At 44.5% G+C, this 18,136-nt stretch overlaps 1 protein-coding gene across 1 annotated transcript in view; it reads left to right on the top strand.

The window, feature by feature from the left end:
- abcg8 (ATP-binding cassette, sub-family G (WHITE), member 8) overlaps window positions 1–17,672 on the top strand; it is a 74,540-nt gene extending 56,868 nt beyond the window's left edge. Inside the window, exons 10-13 of the mRNA XM_072511008.1 lie at window positions 7,252–7,328; window positions 9,229–9,496; window positions 13,358–13,485; window positions 15,734–17,672. Of these exons, the coding sequence (XP_072367109.1) occupies window positions 7,252–7,328; window positions 9,229–9,496; window positions 13,358–13,485; window positions 15,734–15,871 (611 nt within the window). The 3' untranslated portion in view covers window positions 15,872–17,672. The remainder of the gene's footprint in view (window positions 1–7,251; window positions 7,329–9,228; window positions 9,497–13,357; window positions 13,486–15,733) is intronic.
- The last annotated feature ends 464 nt before the right edge of the window (window positions 17,673–18,136 follow it).

Genomic DNA, 18,136 nt, shown 5'->3' with positions numbered 1-18,136 from the left:
CGACCGGGAGATGTGGTCCCCCAAAAACCTCAGTCCAGTCTGGCCAAAAGAGCATTTAGCTTGGTTAAGGCGCAGGCCCTGATCTCGAATTCGTGCAAAGACACGCTGGAGACGACTGATGTGCTCCTGTGGTGTTGTTGACCAGATGATAATATCGTCTACGTAGACGCGTACCCGTTCGATGTCCTCCATCATCTGTTTCATAATGCGATGAAACACTTCAGAAGCAGAAATGATGCCGAATGGCATTCTGTTATAGCAGAACCTGCCAAATGGAGTGTTGAAAGTGCAGAGCTTCCGGCTGGACGGATCCAGTTGAATCTGCCAAAAGCCCTTTGAGGCATCAAGCTTGGTAAATATTTTTGCCCGAGCCATTTCGCTCATGATCTCTTCCCGCTTAGGTATAGGGTAGTGGTCCCTCATGATGTTGGAATTCAAGTCTTTCGGGTCAATGCAGATCCGGAGCTCACCGGATGGCTTCTTCACACACACCATGGAGCTGACCCATGGCGTTGGTTCCGTGACCCGGGAAAGCACTCCTTGGTCCTGCAAGTCCTGCAGCTGTTGCTTGAGGCAGTCCTTGATGGGTGCTGGGACCCTACGAGGGGCGTGAATGACTGGGGTGGCATCCGGTTTGAGCCGTATTTTGTACGTGTAGGGCAGTATGCCCATGCCCTCGAAAACCTCCTGGTTGTGCGCGAGGAGTGAGTGGAGCTGCGCCCTAAAGTCGACATCTGGAAAGTCAGATGTGCCTTCAGGAGACAAAGTGTGGACTCGCCGAACGAGGTGGAGAATCTTGCACGCCTGTGCGCCTAACAGAGAGTCCTTCGAGGATCCTACGATCTCAAATGACAGCTTGGCCGTGCGCGAGTTGTGGGTGACTTCCAGCTGGCAGGACCCCGTGGCCGGGATGACGTCCCCATTGTAATCCACCAATTGACAGCGGGAAGGTAGAATGGGTGGTTTGACCTTTAATGCCTGGAAAGCTGACCATGCGAGCAGATTGGCGGAGGCACCAGTGTCCAGGCGAAATGTGACTTGGGATCGGTTGACCGTCAGGGTGGCACACCACTCATCGTCCAGATCAATGGTGTGGACTGGCATCTGCTGGTGGTGCCTACTTTGGGACAGCCTGTTTTTATGGATGACCGCAACGCTGAAGGGCTCGCTGTCTTCGGTGTCGCCGGTCTCCATGGTGTCTGGATGTAAGCCAGTGAATGTAGGCCGAATGGCCCGCACGGTCCTGCGAGACTGGCGGAATTGTTGCAAGTTGGCAGGTTGAGGTGCTCGACAACAGGCAGCATAGTGGCCCAACCTGCCACAGCATAGGCACTGTCGGGTTCTAGCAGGACATTGCCGCTTTAAGTGTGCAGATCCACAGTTGCTGCACGTCGCGACGTTCGTAACGTTCGTTGAGCCACCGCGCATGTGCGGTGCGGTCATGCGTAGTGCGTGCCTGCGCATCGCGTTCCTCTGCCTCAGCATCCCCTCTTTTGGCGCGTACAAGCGCGGGAGGCCTTGGAAAGCGCGCAAAATGGCCGCCCTCGTCCGGGCCGCGGGCCGGGAGGTACTCGATCGACTGGACCCGATCGACTGGACCCACTCCGCCTCGGGGGCCGCGTGCCGCGCCGTTTCGGCCGCCTGGATATGGGAGTACCGGTTGGTCGCCTTTTCATGGAGGACACAGGTCTCAATTGCAGTCGCCAGGGTGAGTTGTTTCACTTTAAGGAGCTGCTGGCGTAGGGTGTCTGACACAACCCCAAAAACTATCTGATCCCTTATCATGGAGTCGGAGGTGGCCCCGTAGCCGCAGGACTGCGCAAGGATGCAGAGGTGTGTGAGGTATGATTGAAAAGGTTTGTCCTTACCCTGCAGGCGCTGCTGAAATAGGTACCGTTCAAAGCTCTCATTGACTTCCACGCTGAAGTGTTCATCGAACTTGAGCAGCACCGTTTTGTATTTTGTTCTGTCCTTGCCTTTCGCGAATGCCAGGGAGTTAAAAATGTGGATGGCGTGTTGCCCCGCCGTGGAGAGGAGGAGGGTGATCTTCCTGGTGTCCGATGCATTCTCCCTGTCTGTGGCCTCGAGGAATAGCTGGAAGCACTGTTTGAACAACTTCCAGTTTACACTTAGATTGCCAGCAATTCGGAGCGGCTGCTGATGCTTTCCATGGATCAGGATGGCGGATTGCTGAAATGGTGCAGGTAGGTCTCACAGTCGCTGGTCTGCGTCCACTCGTGGTATCATGTCGTGTTGGGTGTCCTGATACACAAATGAGCCAACACGGCTGTAGATGGTACAACTTGATTTTATTGTGTTAACTAACAGATGCAACTAACTATAGACAAGGGTACATTCGCTACCAGCTAACCTATGGACCGAGCCCTATCACTAATGTTGGTGAGGCACTCAGCACATGGTCTATGTCCGAGTGTCACGTTGCAAGCTCTGTGTCCCGAGCCGTCTCCTACCAGAATGAGCGGGAACTCTCGTGTTCCCCCTTTTATAGTGCGTGTGCTCTTACTAGTGATTGGCTGCGATGTTGTGTGTGTGCTGGTTGGTCCAAATGCCTGTCCATCAGTGTGTGTGTGATTGCACCATGATATGCTGATCTGGATATCATGACACCTCATACTTACTCTGAGTGTTAGAGTATAAGATACATATTGTAAATTATATTGTACAATAAGTTATGATTTTGTTTGTTCAAACCCTGTGGAATCTCTTTGTTTTATTCCAAAAGGTCTTAGTCTCAACTGTTATCTACTTTAAACAAAATGTTATTGAATCATAGAATCATAGAATTTACAGTGCAGAAGAAGGCCCATTTGGCCCATTGAGTCTGCACCGGCCCTTGGAAAGAACACCCTACTTAAGTCCTATCCCTGAAACCCAGTAATCCCACCTAACCTTTTGAACACTAAAGGGCAATTTTGCATAGCCAATCCACCTAACCTGCACATATTTTGACTGTGGGAGGAAACCGGAGCACCCGGAGGAAACCCACGCAGACACAGGGAGAAAGTGAAAACTCCGCACAGTCACCTGAGGCTGGAATTGAACCCGGGACCCTGGAGCTGTAAGGGAGCAGTGCTAACCAGTGTCATTCTACCGCCCCTATTGGTCCCTAACTGCATCTCCCTGGCCACATCCCAGAGTCTGACCAAGGATCATAACACATTATGAAATGGAGGATCATCTAACTTACCTACAATGTCAATAGACATAAAGGATTAGATTGGATTGGATTTGTTTATTGTCACGTGTACCGAGGTACAGTGACAAGTATTTTTCTGCGAGCAGCTCAACAGCTCATTAAGCACATGAAAAGAAAAGGAAATAAAAGAAAATACATAATAGGGCAACACAACATATACAATGTAACTACGTAAGCATCGGCATCGGATGAAGCATACAGGGGTGTAGTGTTAATGAGGTCAGTCCATAAGAGGGTCATTTAGGAGTCTGGTAACAGTGGGGAAGAAGCTGTTGTTGAGTCTGTTCGTGCGTGTTCTGAGACTTCTGTATCTCCTTTCCGATGGAAGAAGTTGGAAGAGTGAGTAAGCCGGGTGGGAGGAGTCTTTGATTATGCTGCCCACTTTTCCCAGGCAGCGGGAGGTGTAGATGGAGTCAATGGATGGGAGGCAGGATCGTGTGATGGACTGGGATGTGTTCACGACTCTCTGAAGTTTCTTGCGGTCCTGGGCCAAGCAGTTACCATACCAGGCTGTGATGCAGCCAGATAGGATCCTTTCTATGGTGCATCTGTAAAAGTTGGTAAGAGTTAATGTGGACATGCCGAATTTCCTTAGTTTCCTGAGAAAGTATAGGCGCTGTTGTGCTTTCTTGGTGGTAGCGTCGACGTGGGTGGACCAGGACAGATTTTTGGGGATGTGTACCCCTAGGAATTTGAAACTGCTAACCATCTCCACCTCGACCCCATTGATGCTGACAGGGGTGTGTACAGTACTTTGCTTTCTGAAGTCAGTGACCAGCTCTTTAGTTTCGCTGGCATTGAGGGAGAGATTGTTGTCGCTGCACCACTCCACTAGGTTCTCTCGATCTCCCTCCTGTATTCTGATTCGAGATGCGGCCCACTATGGACGAATCGTCAGTAAACTTGTAGATGGAATTGGAACCAAATTTTGCCACGCAGTCGTGTGTGTACAGGGAGTAGAGTAAGGGGCTAAGTATGCAGCCTTGTGGGGCCCCGGTATTGAGGACTATAGTGGAGGAAAGAAATCAAAACTCTGTACATCTGACTTTATTTTTTTCGCTATTTTTTAAATGGGCTTTCTGCTGAGCCAGAAAAAGGCTACAACAAGTCACATGACCACAGAGCGGCGCCTTTGTTCTGGAAGCTAACAACAGGCGCTATAAGAACAAAATAATCCTCTCCTCATCATCGTGGAATCTCACACCCAATTGTAAGGACGTTATAATTATGAAACCAGGGCACCTGCAGATTAAAACTAGTTATTCCTGAAGGAGTTGCTAGTCTCACACCTGGGACTGTCCAGGTGCATTTTAAAGGGGAGATCATTGAGTGGACAATATATGTAATTTGCATCTTGCTAAACTTACCCCTCTAGTGGAGTCAGGGGGGGTCTGCCGAGCCAATGCCTTCCCAACACAAGGACCTCAAAATGGAAAGTAACTTTTAAAAGCCAATGGCTGTAACAGTATCAGTCCTGATATTTAAGCCAGTCCCAGGGACTAAATAAAGAACATAGAACAAAGAAAAGTACAGCACAGGAACAGGCCCTTCGGCCCTCCAAGCCTGCACCGACCATGCTGCCCGTCTAAACTAAAATCTTCTACACTTCCGGGGTCCGTATCCCTCTATTCCCATCCTATTCATGTATTTGTCACTATCGTCCCTGTGTCCACCACCTCCGGTAGCGAGTTCCAGGCACCCATTACCCTCTGTGTAAAAAACTTGCCTCATACATCACCTCTAAACCTTGCCCCTCGCACCTTAAACCTATGCCCCCTAGTAATTGACCCCTCTACCCTGGGAAATAGTCTCTGATTATCCACTCTGTCTATGCCCCTCATTTTTAATTCCATTTTTAATTATTTGTGGTGAAAGATGGCCACGTAATTCAAGTGACCATTTTGAAACCTCTATATATTTTTGATAACTGAGAAACCCTTAGTCTGCTGATTTAACACCAACCGGAAAGAACACCATTAGATCTCCTGGCTGACTAAACAGCCAGCCACCATCTCTCAACTCCTAAAAACCTATTTGATTTTAAAAGTCTCTTATTAGTTCCTGCCTATGGTCTAAAAACAGAAATCCCATCATGCTTCATTGTTATTCATTTCAAGGATTTTCATGTGTTGTCTCTAACCAGGAGTTATTTGGACTGAATACCGCCCTGAATCAAACAGCCTCTGGACTCTGATCTTTCTGTAGTCTGGAAATCATGTGAACCAATATTAATTTCTGTGGTTCTTTTACTGTTATTACCATAGTTGTAAAAACTCCCTCTTTTCTACCCCACCTCAATATGCATGTGTGCATGTGTCCGACATGTGTGCATGTGTGTGTGTATGACTGGTGAGAGGACAAAGAAGTTCAGTTTGCCTCTCTCCTGTCCATAACATTCTGGTACCAACTCCACAGAAATGTAATAGCATAACTCAATAAACACTGCTTTTTCTTAAATTGCACCACACAAGTTTAAAAAAAAAAAATGTAGGTGATGCATTGACACAGTGACACCAGGAAACGGAACATTAAATTTCCACTCCTTGCTATGCATGTTGATATCCGCAATCCCTGTCAATAGTGGCTTCTTACATTTGACATGTCATTGTGCAAACATGTTAAGTGGACACTAGGAACTTCCTCGCAATATTGTGGATTGGGGAAACAGTTTGCTCTTGCACATTCTCTAGTGGCCAATTCAGAGCAACATTGTGAAGCTTTGTCATTCATTCTCCTGGCTGCAGCTGAGGGCACTGTCGTGTTGGGTGTTCCGATGCACAAATGATCCAACACGGCTGTAGATGGTACAGCTCTGTTTTATTGTCTAATCAACGGTAACAACTAACTACTGGCTTGGGTACGTGCTTCACCAGCTAACCTGTGGACCCAGCCCTATCACTATCCTAGTGAGGCACTCAGCACATGGTCTATGCCTGAGTGGCACGCTGTGAGCTGTGTGCTCTGAGCTATCTCCTGGAAGAATGAGCGGGAACTGTGGTGTTCCCTGTTTTATGGTGCGTGTGCTCTCACTGGTGATTGGCTGCGATGTTATGTGTGTGCTGGTTGGTCCAACTGCCTGTCCATCAGTTTGTGTGCGATTGCACCATGATTTGCTGATGTGGATATCATGACAGGCACGGCCTCGGGAGACCAACAAAGAGAATGAAATACTCATATGTGAATAAGGGTCCCAGGTTCGATTCCTGTTTGGGTCACTGTCTGTGCGGAATCTGCACGTTCGCCCTGTGTCTGCATGGGTTTCTTCCGGTTGCTCCAGTTTCCTCCCACAAGTCCCGAAAGACATGCTGTTAGGTGAATTGGACATTCTGAATTCTCCTTCTGTTTACCTGAACAGGCGCCGGAGTGTGGCGACTAGGGGTTTTGTCACAGTAACTTAATTGCGGTGTTAATGCCACTTGTGACAATAATAAAGATTATTATTTTTTAAAAAGGGGGGGCACATTCTGCCCGTGTCTCACCCCCACAACCCAAAAAGATGCGCAGGGTAGGTGAATTGGCCACGCTAAATTGCCCCTTAATTGGAAAAAAAATAATTGGATTCTCAAAATTCATTTTTTTAAATGTTAATAAGTGGGATTCGGCCAAGTGGCTCATATTTTGACTGGTGCAGACACAATGGGAGAAGTGGCCTCTTTCTGCGCTGTAGACTAAACTTTCTAAATCTGAGGCACTATCTAGTCTCTGAGGTGGACATAAAAGATACCCTGGTACAAAATCAAAGAAGAGCACAAAGTTCACCCTGGTGCCATGAAGAACATTTATCCCTCACCAAACATTACTAAAAGTAGATTATCTGTCATTATTGTGGAACCTTGTTGTGCTTTTCCTACAATACAACAGTGAGTACAATTCAAAGGTCCTGAATTGGCTGTAAAGTGCTTTGGTCCTCCTTGGGTTTTGAAAGGTGGTTGGTATTATTTTTTCTTTCTTTTGAACACCAGAATACTGGTATACAGTCAAGACCTCTCAGGTTGTTAACTTCTTTTGAACTGAACACAATGATCTTCCCCTAGGTCATTCAGAAAGGGCAATGCTGTACCACGAATTAGAGGATGGGATGTATTCTATTACTCCTTATTTTTTTGCTAAGGTAATTTTATTTTTCACTTTGCTGACGGTGAAGAAGTAGAAATACAATAAATCTCAGAGTGAAAGAAATCTACATAAAAATTATGAAACTAAAATATTTAAAAAAAATAATGCCGCCTCTGTGAAGGGTTTGGTTTATACAAGAGATTCATATGTAATGTACATATTTTTATGAGTGTGTTCTTAATGCCAATTTTCCTGTTATTTTTGTATCTTCACGCTCTTGCTTTGGAGGCCAGGTTGAAATTGTGGAAAGATTCACAGGATGATTAACAATCTAACAGGCTACAACATGAATGCCATAACTATATTTATATCAGATCTTAGCCCTATATGGTGGGAGGGTTTTTTGGATTCATACAAGAGGAGGGAGGGGCAGCCCCACCCACAAGGTATGAGTATTCCATTGACCATTAACCCAGAATTCAAAGCTCGAGCTTTGATCTCTACTCACTGGGAATGTCTGGAGCAGGGTTCAATTCCCGCGCCTTCTGGGTCAAAGATGGGACTGTTACCACTGAACTGAAAACCCATTCCAGTATTATGGATGGTACCTATGCTTGCAAGGTGACCAAGGGAATCCCCAGCCTTCCCGTTCACTTATATCCTGTAACAAAGTGTTCCATGTGCAAGACATCTCAACAATTGAAACTTTTCACTTCTTTTACTTTGCTTACGCAATAAGGCCCATAAGAGACAAGCCATTGAACCACTAAAGGTTGCAGCATAGTAAGAGGCCATTCATTCCATAAATACTGTGCCGGCTCTTTGCTAGGGCAAACCAAGACTAATCTCATCACTAAGCTTTAGATTGCTGCAAATGGGTCTGACAGCCTTGATTCAATGGTAGCATTTGCCTTTGAGTAAGAAGATTCTGGGTTCATGTCCTATTCCAGAATCTGTAGCAGATACTTTAAGCTGACACTGCACTGCAGCACTTAGGCAGTGCTGCACTGGCAGAGGTGCTGTTTCAGTTAAGATGTTGAATGGCCGTCCTCTCAGGTGCATGTGAAAGATCCGAGAACACAACCTGTAGAAGGACAAGGAAGTTCTGCCAGTTGTGCTCAATGTTTATCCTACAACCAACATTGAGAGACAGAAGATGTGGTCACTTATTTTAGTGCTGTTTGTAGAATCTTGTTGTATGCAAATTGGTTGTTGTGTTTCTTAGATTACAACAGTAACTTCGCTTCAAAAGTTTACAATTGGTTGTAAAACACTTTGGGATGTCCTGAGATTGTTCTTTCCTGAGGCCCCATTGAGTGAGATAGATAACATCCCTCCTCACAGCAACTTCATATTGCATCACCCCTGTAGTAGTAGCCAATAAACTGGCTGCTGGCTGCCCCGTTACCTTCCTGCAGATTCTAAACTGAACCTTTGGTTTGCTTTCCTTTTGTTCTTTTAGTCCCTTGATCGTCAGCCTATGCAAAGGCTGATAATGGGTTGAGATGCATTTTGAGGCTCTCACTGTTTCCAGAGATTTTGTCACCTCATTCTAACATTCCCCATTAAACTTCACTGAGATGCAATTTTGTGCTTCCCCACACTATTCACACATCTGAATCTGCGGAAAAACTCCTAAAAACAATTTTGAGTTTGTCTAAAATCGACCAGTAACCATTCAGATGTGGACAATGTGCACCAAAATAGATAGTGGTATAACGGAGAGCGTTATAAAAAGCGAGGTAGAATTTCCAGTTAAGCTGTCTCGCCAAGTTTTCCATTAATCTTACACCAGGGCACAACACCACACAGAAGTGCTAGGCAGTATTTCCAAGGAGACCAAACACAAGCTGCCACATATCAGAATGTCAAAATGTGATGGGCAATATTCACTATACTTCATTTGTAATCTCAATTTGTTAATAACCAGTTGACACTTTCTTTCTATCCCACAGCTTTTGGGGGAACTCCCAGAACACTGTGCTTTTGTAATAATCTATGGTGTGCCAATCTACTGGATAGCAGCACTCAAGCCGGCAGCCAGTCCCTTCCTCCTGAACTTTCTGCTGGTGTGGCTGGTGGTTTATTGCAGCAGAGTAATGGCCCTGTGGGTCTCAGCATTATTACCAACACTGCAGTTATCTTCTTTAATAGGAAATGTCTTTTTTACAATGTTCTACTTAACAGGAGGCTTTGTTATTAGTCTAAAAAATATGTGGACAGGTAAGCATGTTTAAATTCAGTTTTTAATGCTGTGTGAGTGATTTCTTATGCGAGTGTGGTATTATAACTCTTAATATGAGCACAGCTTCCTGCATAATGCACCTCACAATCTTCCATTAGATATCTTCTGACCTTCACTAAATAAACTCCAATATGTCGATCCATTATATTTTGCTTACTTACGGCAGCACGGTGGTGCAGTGGTTAGCACTGCTGCCTCACAGCGTTGAGGTCCCAGGTTCGATCCTGGCCCTGGATCACTGTCCGTGTGGAGTTTGCACATTCTCCCCTTGTCTGCTTGGGTTTCATCCCCACAACCCAAAGATGTGCAGGTTAGGTGGATTGGTCACACTAAATTGCCGCTTAATTGGAAAAAAAAAATAATTGGGTACACTAAATTTATTTTTTTAAAAAAGAAATGTACAATAAGAATAGAAAATTACACATACTTTGCAGATTGATGAGTGTGAAAGAGAAAGGCAGATCCATTTTAGGTGAGATCCTTCATCCAAACTTGTCTTTTTGTTCCGAGGTAAACAGCAAGTTGTCCATTTTCTATTTTTATATGAAATTTTTCTTTTTTAGTGCTCATTTTACTAAGGTCATCATTGAAGAACTTTTTTATATAACGCTCTTAAGGATAGAGTAATGGAACCTTTTTTTTAGTGCTTAGGATGATAAAGAAAACACAAAATCAAGTTTGGCTCAGCATAACAATAAAGCTATATTCCTCTTGTTCAAATCTTCAAAATGATTGAACCCTTTTTCTCCAGTGATGGCTTCACATTGTATCAAGTGACTTTTCTCATTTTCCACAATTTTGACAGACTCCGCAAGATGACACTTGCGGAGATAAAATTTGTTTTTATGCCGTGGATTTTTCTTTGTCAGTGAGAGAATACTTCAATCATGCTTTACCTATAATAAAAAATTGCTTCATTCCAGGAATTGACTGCATATTACCACTTGATAAGCTTGCCACAATTATGTTACAATTGTCAGTCTTTCAATCAGGATGTCATCAGATATCAACTGCATAAAGAGTATTCTACCAATTGATATTCAGTATGGTTTCACAGGTTCCTGCTGGCAAAGGCCAGAGGAATGAGTGAAAACTCAATTATGCTGTCTTCACCTATAGAATGCATTGTAAGCAATGACTTCAAGACACCACAATACAAGTCCAAACCTCTGAAAATCTTGATAAGATTACTGCCAAGTGACACCGGATCAGATTTATATACAAAAGTTCCATATCAGAGGTTGTGCCGGAGGACAGGCAGACAGCTAATGGTGTTCCGGTGCACAAAAAGGGAAATTGAACAAAGCCTCGGAATTAGAGGCCAACCAGTCAGCATGATATCTGTGACAGGAAGGAGTCTGGAATCCATTATAAAAGAAGTGATGCAAGAGTATCGAAAGACAGAAAATACAATGAAACACTGTGTAGATTCTGAAAGACTATATAATGATTAACTGACCACACAGAATTATTTGAAGAGGTAACAGAAAGAGCAGACAAGGGTAATGCAATAGATGTCAGATATGTGGATTCTCAAAAGGTCTTTCACAAGGTCGCTTCATGACACAGGTTAGGGCATGTTGAGTCTGGGGACAAATAGCTGAATGGAAAGGAAATTGTTTTTAAAAAACGGAGTAGGTATAAAGGCTAGTTATTCAGATTGGATCAAATTAGAAAGTACTAAGACAATTGTTATTCATAATTTATATTATAGACTCATAGAATTTACAGTGCAGAAGGAGGCCATTTGGCCCATCGAGTCTGCACCAGCCCTTGGAAAGAGCACCCCACTTACTCCCATGCCCTCACCCAATCCCAGTAACTCCACCTACTCTTTTGGACACTAAGGGGCAATTTATCATGGCCAATCCACCTAACCTGCACATTTTCGGACTGTGGGAGGGGACCCACGAAGACATGGGGAGAAAGTGCAAACTCCACACAGACAGTCACCCGAGGCCGAAATTGAACCCGGGTCCCTGGACCTGTGAAGCAGCAGTGCTAACCACTGTGCCACTGTGCCCCTTGGATTTAGTGGTTTGGATTTAGAACTAACTAGTCTCGTCACATTTTACAGATGATACTAAACCAGAGAGCACAGCTAACAGTGATGGAAAATGCAATATATGTGAAGACATTAGGAAACCTGCAGACTGGGCAATTAAGTAGTCCAGGTAACTTTGAATAGAGAAAATGTGAGAGAGTGCACTTTGGTAGGGAAATTGAAACATCACCTGCACGAAGAAACAGAATGGAACAGAAAAGCCAAGGAAATCTCAGGATACAGGTGAACAAATCATTAAAAGCAGCATTGTAGGCTAGCAAAGCAATTAAAATTGCTGACAAATCCCTGACATTTATTTCTCAGGGTATAGAATTCAGAAGCAGTGAAGTTATGTTAAACGTATGTAGGATCTTGGCCAGGGACAGCCCTAGTCTTCATACTATTAAAAGTACATAGAAGCTTTCGGGAATGTTCCCCCCAAAAAAGGTTTTGACAAATAGTACCAGAAATGAGAAATCAAAGCCACTGGGAAAGATTGAATAGGTTTGGACTTTTCTCTTTGGATTGAGAAGACTGAGAGGGGCCCATGATAGATGTTTTCAAAATTATGAACGAGTTGGACAGGATGGGTGTGGAGAAAATGTTTCCACTTTTGGGAGAATCCAAAACTAGGGATTATTTACCAGAAAATCCAATAAAGAGAATTTTCTTGGCTAGGATTTTTAATTACCTATCAGGGCAGTAAGGGGCTGGTTTAGCTCACTGGGCTAAATTGCTGGCTTTTAAAGCAGACCAAGGGAGGCCAGCAGCACGGTTTGATTCCCGTACCAGCCTCCCCGAACAGGTGCCGGAATGTGGCGACTAGGGGCTTTTCACAGTAACTTCATTGAAGCCTACTCGTGACAATAAGCGATTTTCATTTCATTTTTTTTCATTAAGGGTAGCAGGTACTCTTTGCGAATAGTATGTTAGTGTCCTAACGCCACCAGGAAACAGAGAATTTTCAAAGCAAGGGCTGGGTGGGAGGAGTCAGGAACCCACTTGCCTCTAATTGATAGCCTGTTCAGCTCCTTGAGGAGCTTGTTAATGGACCAGAAAGAGCCACAAGGTGTGGTGATTTTTATATCGCAAACCCGACCAGTCAGATGCATGTTTTTGCAGAGCTGTTGGATTCAGTGTGGGGAACATGCAAGACTAAAAGGAAACTAAATGAATACACCAGAGAAGAAGCAATGGACAGATACGCAGAAAGGCTGAGATGAGGTAGATGGAATAGGAGATTCATTTGGAGTATGAATACCACCATTGACCATTATGCCAAATGGCCTGATTCTGTGCAGTATATTTTATTATTCTTTGTTTAAGTACCTGCTAAAATGCTAAGTTTATAGTAGTTTGGAACCAGCAAGATAGATTTCTTATACTTGTGTAGTATGTGCATGTGATGTCAATAATTTATTGAGTTATTACATAGATGTCTGTGCCCCAACTTTCTCTTTTACCCGGTGGAAAAATGTTGAAATTTAATGAATGAGATTATTTTTGAAACAGCAGCACGTGTCGAAAATATTACCCTGGCCCTTTGCTGGTTTACACAACTAGATGTGAGTCTGAACTTCCACAAGTTCAAGGATTGTTCACATGGAACAATCAATTTGTACATTTTGACTTAGTCTGTAAATGTTATTTTACATGTTACAAACAAAAAAGGCCTTGCTGCAACTTTTTCAGATCTCAGTTTGGGTTGAACAAGCGGAAGGATGACTAGGGAAGGAAAAAAGAAAAAGATCTTGAATTAGAAAATTAACTCCTTTGTTTGTTTGTTTAATCACAGTCGCTTCCTGGTTTTCCAAAATATCCTTCCTCCGATGGGGTTTTGAAGGCCTGATACAGGTTCAATTCACAGGACATCCTTACTCTGTTATGATAGGGAATGTTACCATTCCGGTCAAGGGCACAGATGTAAGTAAGAGCAATGCTGAAATCATTTTGAGACAAGCAAAACTATTGCTAATTATAATGAGGGGAATATAGGGCGCCATTTAACCGGTAAGAAAATCTATGTCCGGTTTTGGGCGCGGCAGCTGGAGCTCCAAAACCATCTCGCAATTTAAAGGCACTTTGCTGGGATTTTTGGCATTTGGGAGTTTCTCTCTGCCAAGGCTGCACTTAGTCATTTCCTGCTGGCGAGCTTGGCTCCTCGCAGATCGGGGTGACATTTTATCTGCCTTACCCGTATCTTTCACCACCCCCTCCCTTTCAGCTGCCCCCTTCCGACTCCCCTTCTCCCATTCAACATCAGGGAGTCCCCCAGGAACGCACTCTCAGCCCCTCTCCACCTGGTAAGGCCCTCCAGGCCTGATCCCTGGCAGTGCCAACATGGCACCTGGGCACCCTGTCACTGTTACCCTGGCATCCTGGCACTGCCCCTGCCAGCCTGGCAGTGCTACCTGGGTATCCTGGCAGTGCCCAGGTGATAGAGGGAGTGTCAGGATGCCACCCTTCCCTGACCACCTGGGAGTCTCTAATGGCCTGGGAGATTCCCCACAGGTGCCATTACAACTGGTCCATGTTTGTGGAAGTAAGTAGTAAACGGCACCCAGGCACGGTCATTAGGTCCCGGGCGCCAGGCGAATCCCCTGAAAGCATATTTAAATGAGCCCAATGGAAACCACTCCGGCGCGGCCTAGCCCCTCAAGGTAAGGGCTTGGCCCCTAAAGGTGCGGAGACATCCGCACCTTTGGAGCAGCCCGACGCCGGAGTGGCTCCCACCACTCCATTACGCCGGAACCCCCTGCCCCGCCGGGTAGGGGAGAATCCCGTCCATTGTTTGTGACTGATTGACACTGTTTTGGAACAATGTATGGATAGATGACTGATTGGAGAGATCAGGAAGAAATGGACACAGATCTGGGAAGCAATTACATATCTAAGGTCGTTGAAGGGGGAAGGCGGGTTGAAGATTGGGTGATAGTTTGCAAGTAAAGAGAGACTGAGGGTTAATTTATTTGAGGAGATGTTGATGACAGTGATTCTGCAGAAAGGGGTGAGGAGCAGAATCTATTTATAAAGTCAGCTAGCTGGGGAGTAAGGAGGGTGTTTGGCAGGCTTGCAGTTTACTTGGAATGGTGTCAAGGATGGTCTCATGTATGAGAGGAACTCAGAAGAGAGCGAAACTGGAAAGAGTTGGGATGAAGGGCTGGGATGATAGGCAGGTTTGACTTGTTGGGCAAGGTGAAGAATGGGGTGCATTAGAATCAGCTGGATGGATACATATATCGATCTATGAGAGATCGATGAACTTAATGATGAGTTAGTCAATTAGGCAGACGTTGTTTAATGCAAAGTAGATTGTTCCAGCAAAGGGTCAGCAGAGATAAAATAGGCCGAACAGTCATCTTCTGTGCTGCAAACATTTATTGTTTTAAGTGGTGGTTAGGTAGCACCAAACGGATGCTGTAGAAATCTGTAATTGAAGGAGGAAAGGAAAACTGAGGAAGATCTTTTTAATCGGGGTTACTGACTAACTGTAGTGCTCCCCAGTGCCATCCTGCGATCAGATAATTCAACCCAAAGCAAAGATTGTCCATTGGGCCTTCTGGTCTCTACAACTATATTTAAGGTTTACCTGCTGAGGTAGATGAAGTAGGGAGGCTGAATGGGATGTGGTTGATATTATGTGTTGTCTTTTACTTCATTTTAATAAATCCAAGCACATTATGTCCTTTTGATGCTGTATAACCTCAATGTCTTGACCATACATTTTAAACTTCATAAGATGCCACATTGTTCCTCTACATGTTTTTAAAAGTTAACACATACATTAAATAAAATTGGAGTTCTTAAACCTTCTTTAATTGCTTCTCATTGACCATTATTGCTGAGTGAACATGGATTCTGAAAAGATTAGAGAGAAATAGCAATCTAAAGAGTATATTGTGTCAGCGTGTCAAATTAGGAATGAATAACTAAATTAAAGGTGCTACATTAGAACAAATTCTTGTAATCTAGACCTAATTTAACCTTACTGTACAGCTAACTCAAATGGATTCCAAAGGAGCCAACTTAGTAATCTACCCAACAAATGAGAAGGATGGTGGTGTGGTTCTGTGTTACATACATGGGATCACAATATGCTAGATGCAAAATGCAAACTTTACTGAATGACATCTAACAGATATTTTCTCCCTTTTATAATCTGATTTGATAGATAATTCAGTCTATGGATATGGACTCGGAACCACTGTACATGTGCTACCTCATCCTAATAGCCATATGTTTTGGATTCCTGATTCTCTACTATGTGTCGTTGAGGTTTGTCAAACAGAAATCGAATCAGGATTGGTAAACATACTATTACCAGTTATTTCAAACTCAACGCCCTCAAAGCACAAACATTTCCAATAACTCCAAGACTTCAGGTTTCTTTCATCCAGAGTTGAAGATGGAATACCTCAGATATCTGGCAGTGTTGTGATGGTTCTTTTTGACATTATCAGTAATTGTGCAGTGACGAACTGTGATCAACTGAAACAAGTTTTCAGATTGAAACTTTTAAATATCACAGATTAATAAATGTTTCCAATGAACTGTTTCTTTCAATTATATGGTTTGAACGGGCTGACTCATGTTGTATAGTGTTAGGAAATAGAAATAATTTAAGTAATCTACACTTGTTCTGTTTGTGGTAGAAATAAGATATTGGGCGCAATCTACCGGCTCTTCATGCCAGTAGGATATTCCGGTCCCACACTGGAGCACGGGTTGACAAATCCCGCTGGCGGGCCGCCTCCACCACCGAACACCACGCGGTGGGTTAGTCAGTAAATCCCGCCCTTGGTTTTAGGTTTAAGCTTAATTTGCGTTTCTGTAGTTGCGTGGTAAGAAAGGGTTAAAACTTCAGTTCAGCTTCATGTTAAACAAAGGTGTCTATACGTCTGAAGCTTAGATTCACTTTAAAGTTTGCCTGCACTATAACTGAGGCTTTACAACCTAAAAGCAATTGCAGGCTTAAAAAACTAAACTGTTACCAAGCAACCAGAGGTTCACACTGAAAAATAGAAGTGCTTAGTCGGTCTGGGACTGGGTATCCAAGAAGCAAGAGGTTTTCACAGAAGCTGCCAGTACAGGCAGGACAATAAAGTAAGGGACAGAAAGCAAGTCCCAGAAGTTAAAGAATTGAAAGTTCCAGAAATCAGGGAATGAAATAGGAGGCCCAGGAGTACTGAAGTCAAAGGAACAAAGAAGTAAAATCTGAACAAGCGGTATTGTTCACTGAAATTAACATACCTCTTCATTCACCTGAGGAAGGAGCAGCGCTCCGAAAGCTAGTGATATCGAAACAAACCTGTTGGACTTTAACCTGGTGTTGTAAGACTTCTTACTGAAATTAAAGAAAGGGCCATGGAGAGAGGGTACCAGTTAAAGGCAGGGGCTGCCGCCAGAGCTCCGTGGTGACCAGTGACACTGTAATGCAGCCTGTGAAGCGGTGATGTTCTATTGGCGTGGCTGGGTACCTGGCAGATTGTGTGGAAGCTTGAATACACTTGCTGATTCAGGGCTGAGGAATACGAGAGGTTGAATTCCTGGATGTGGATCTTCAGTGAACACACCAGAGAGAAAGTATTAGTGGGACTTTCCGGCCCCCCCCCCTTGCGGCGGGTTTTAGGCAGCGGAGATGGCTCACCATTGGCCGCCAGCAGGACGTTCTGGTCCCATCGAAGTCAATGGCCATTTGCAATGCTCACCGTCTGCACCACTGGAGAACCCACCGCGGGGGAGTGGTCAGCTTCGGCTGGACTGGAACATCCCGCTGGCGGGAAGGGCTGAAAAATCTCGGCTGTTGTGCGGTAGAAGATTCTAACGCTCGAGAATGGAGTTTGAGGATCCTCGTGTGAAAGCCAGAATCCCAGTAAAACCAGTTGGCTCTCAGTGTGGTGGCGCGGGGGGGGGGGGGGGGTCTGACCACATTTCACCCATTGATTGACATGGACTGTGGGCTTATTGGAAACATTAGAAAATAAGATTTTGTAATTTGTGCTATTCTTACAAATCTGTGTATATCTGTAAAGGTACAGCTGAGGTGAAGAAGCAGTGTATTACAACTATTTTCATCTTGTTTAATAAATGTTATGTACTTTTGTTAAAAATTGCAGTCCTGCGACTCTGTTCACCTGGGACCTGACTGTCCAGCACTTACATCAGCTGGGATCACAAACAATATGGTTTTACAGCGTTTGACTGCCTTCAGATATCTCAACCGAGTGACCATATTTATTTAGTGTGAGGGCAGCACGGTGGCGCGGTGGTTAGCACTGCTGCCTCACAGCGCTGAGGTCCCAGGTTCAATGCCGGCTCTGGGTCACTGTCCGTGTGGAGTTTGCACATTCTCCCCGTGTTTGAGTGGGTTTCGCCCCCACAACCCATAGATATGCAGGGCAGGTGGATTGACCATGGTAAATTGCCACTTGGGAAAAAAATGAATTGGATACTCTAATTTAAAAAAAAATACTTAGTGTGTAAATCTTGGCATTGAATCATGATAGTCGCTATTTGATCTGTGGTAACATCTCAGCTGAGTCGGACCACTCTTATTATCCAGGTTAGCTATTCC

Source organism: Scyliorhinus torazame, chromosome 1 (assembly GCF_047496885.1).
Source record: "Scyliorhinus torazame isolate Kashiwa2021f chromosome 1, sScyTor2.1, whole genome shotgun sequence".
In the NCBI taxonomy this organism is placed as follows: domain Eukaryota; kingdom Metazoa; phylum Chordata; class Chondrichthyes; order Carcharhiniformes; family Scyliorhinidae; genus Scyliorhinus; species Scyliorhinus torazame.
This window is presented reverse-complemented; position numbering and strand designations above follow the sequence as displayed.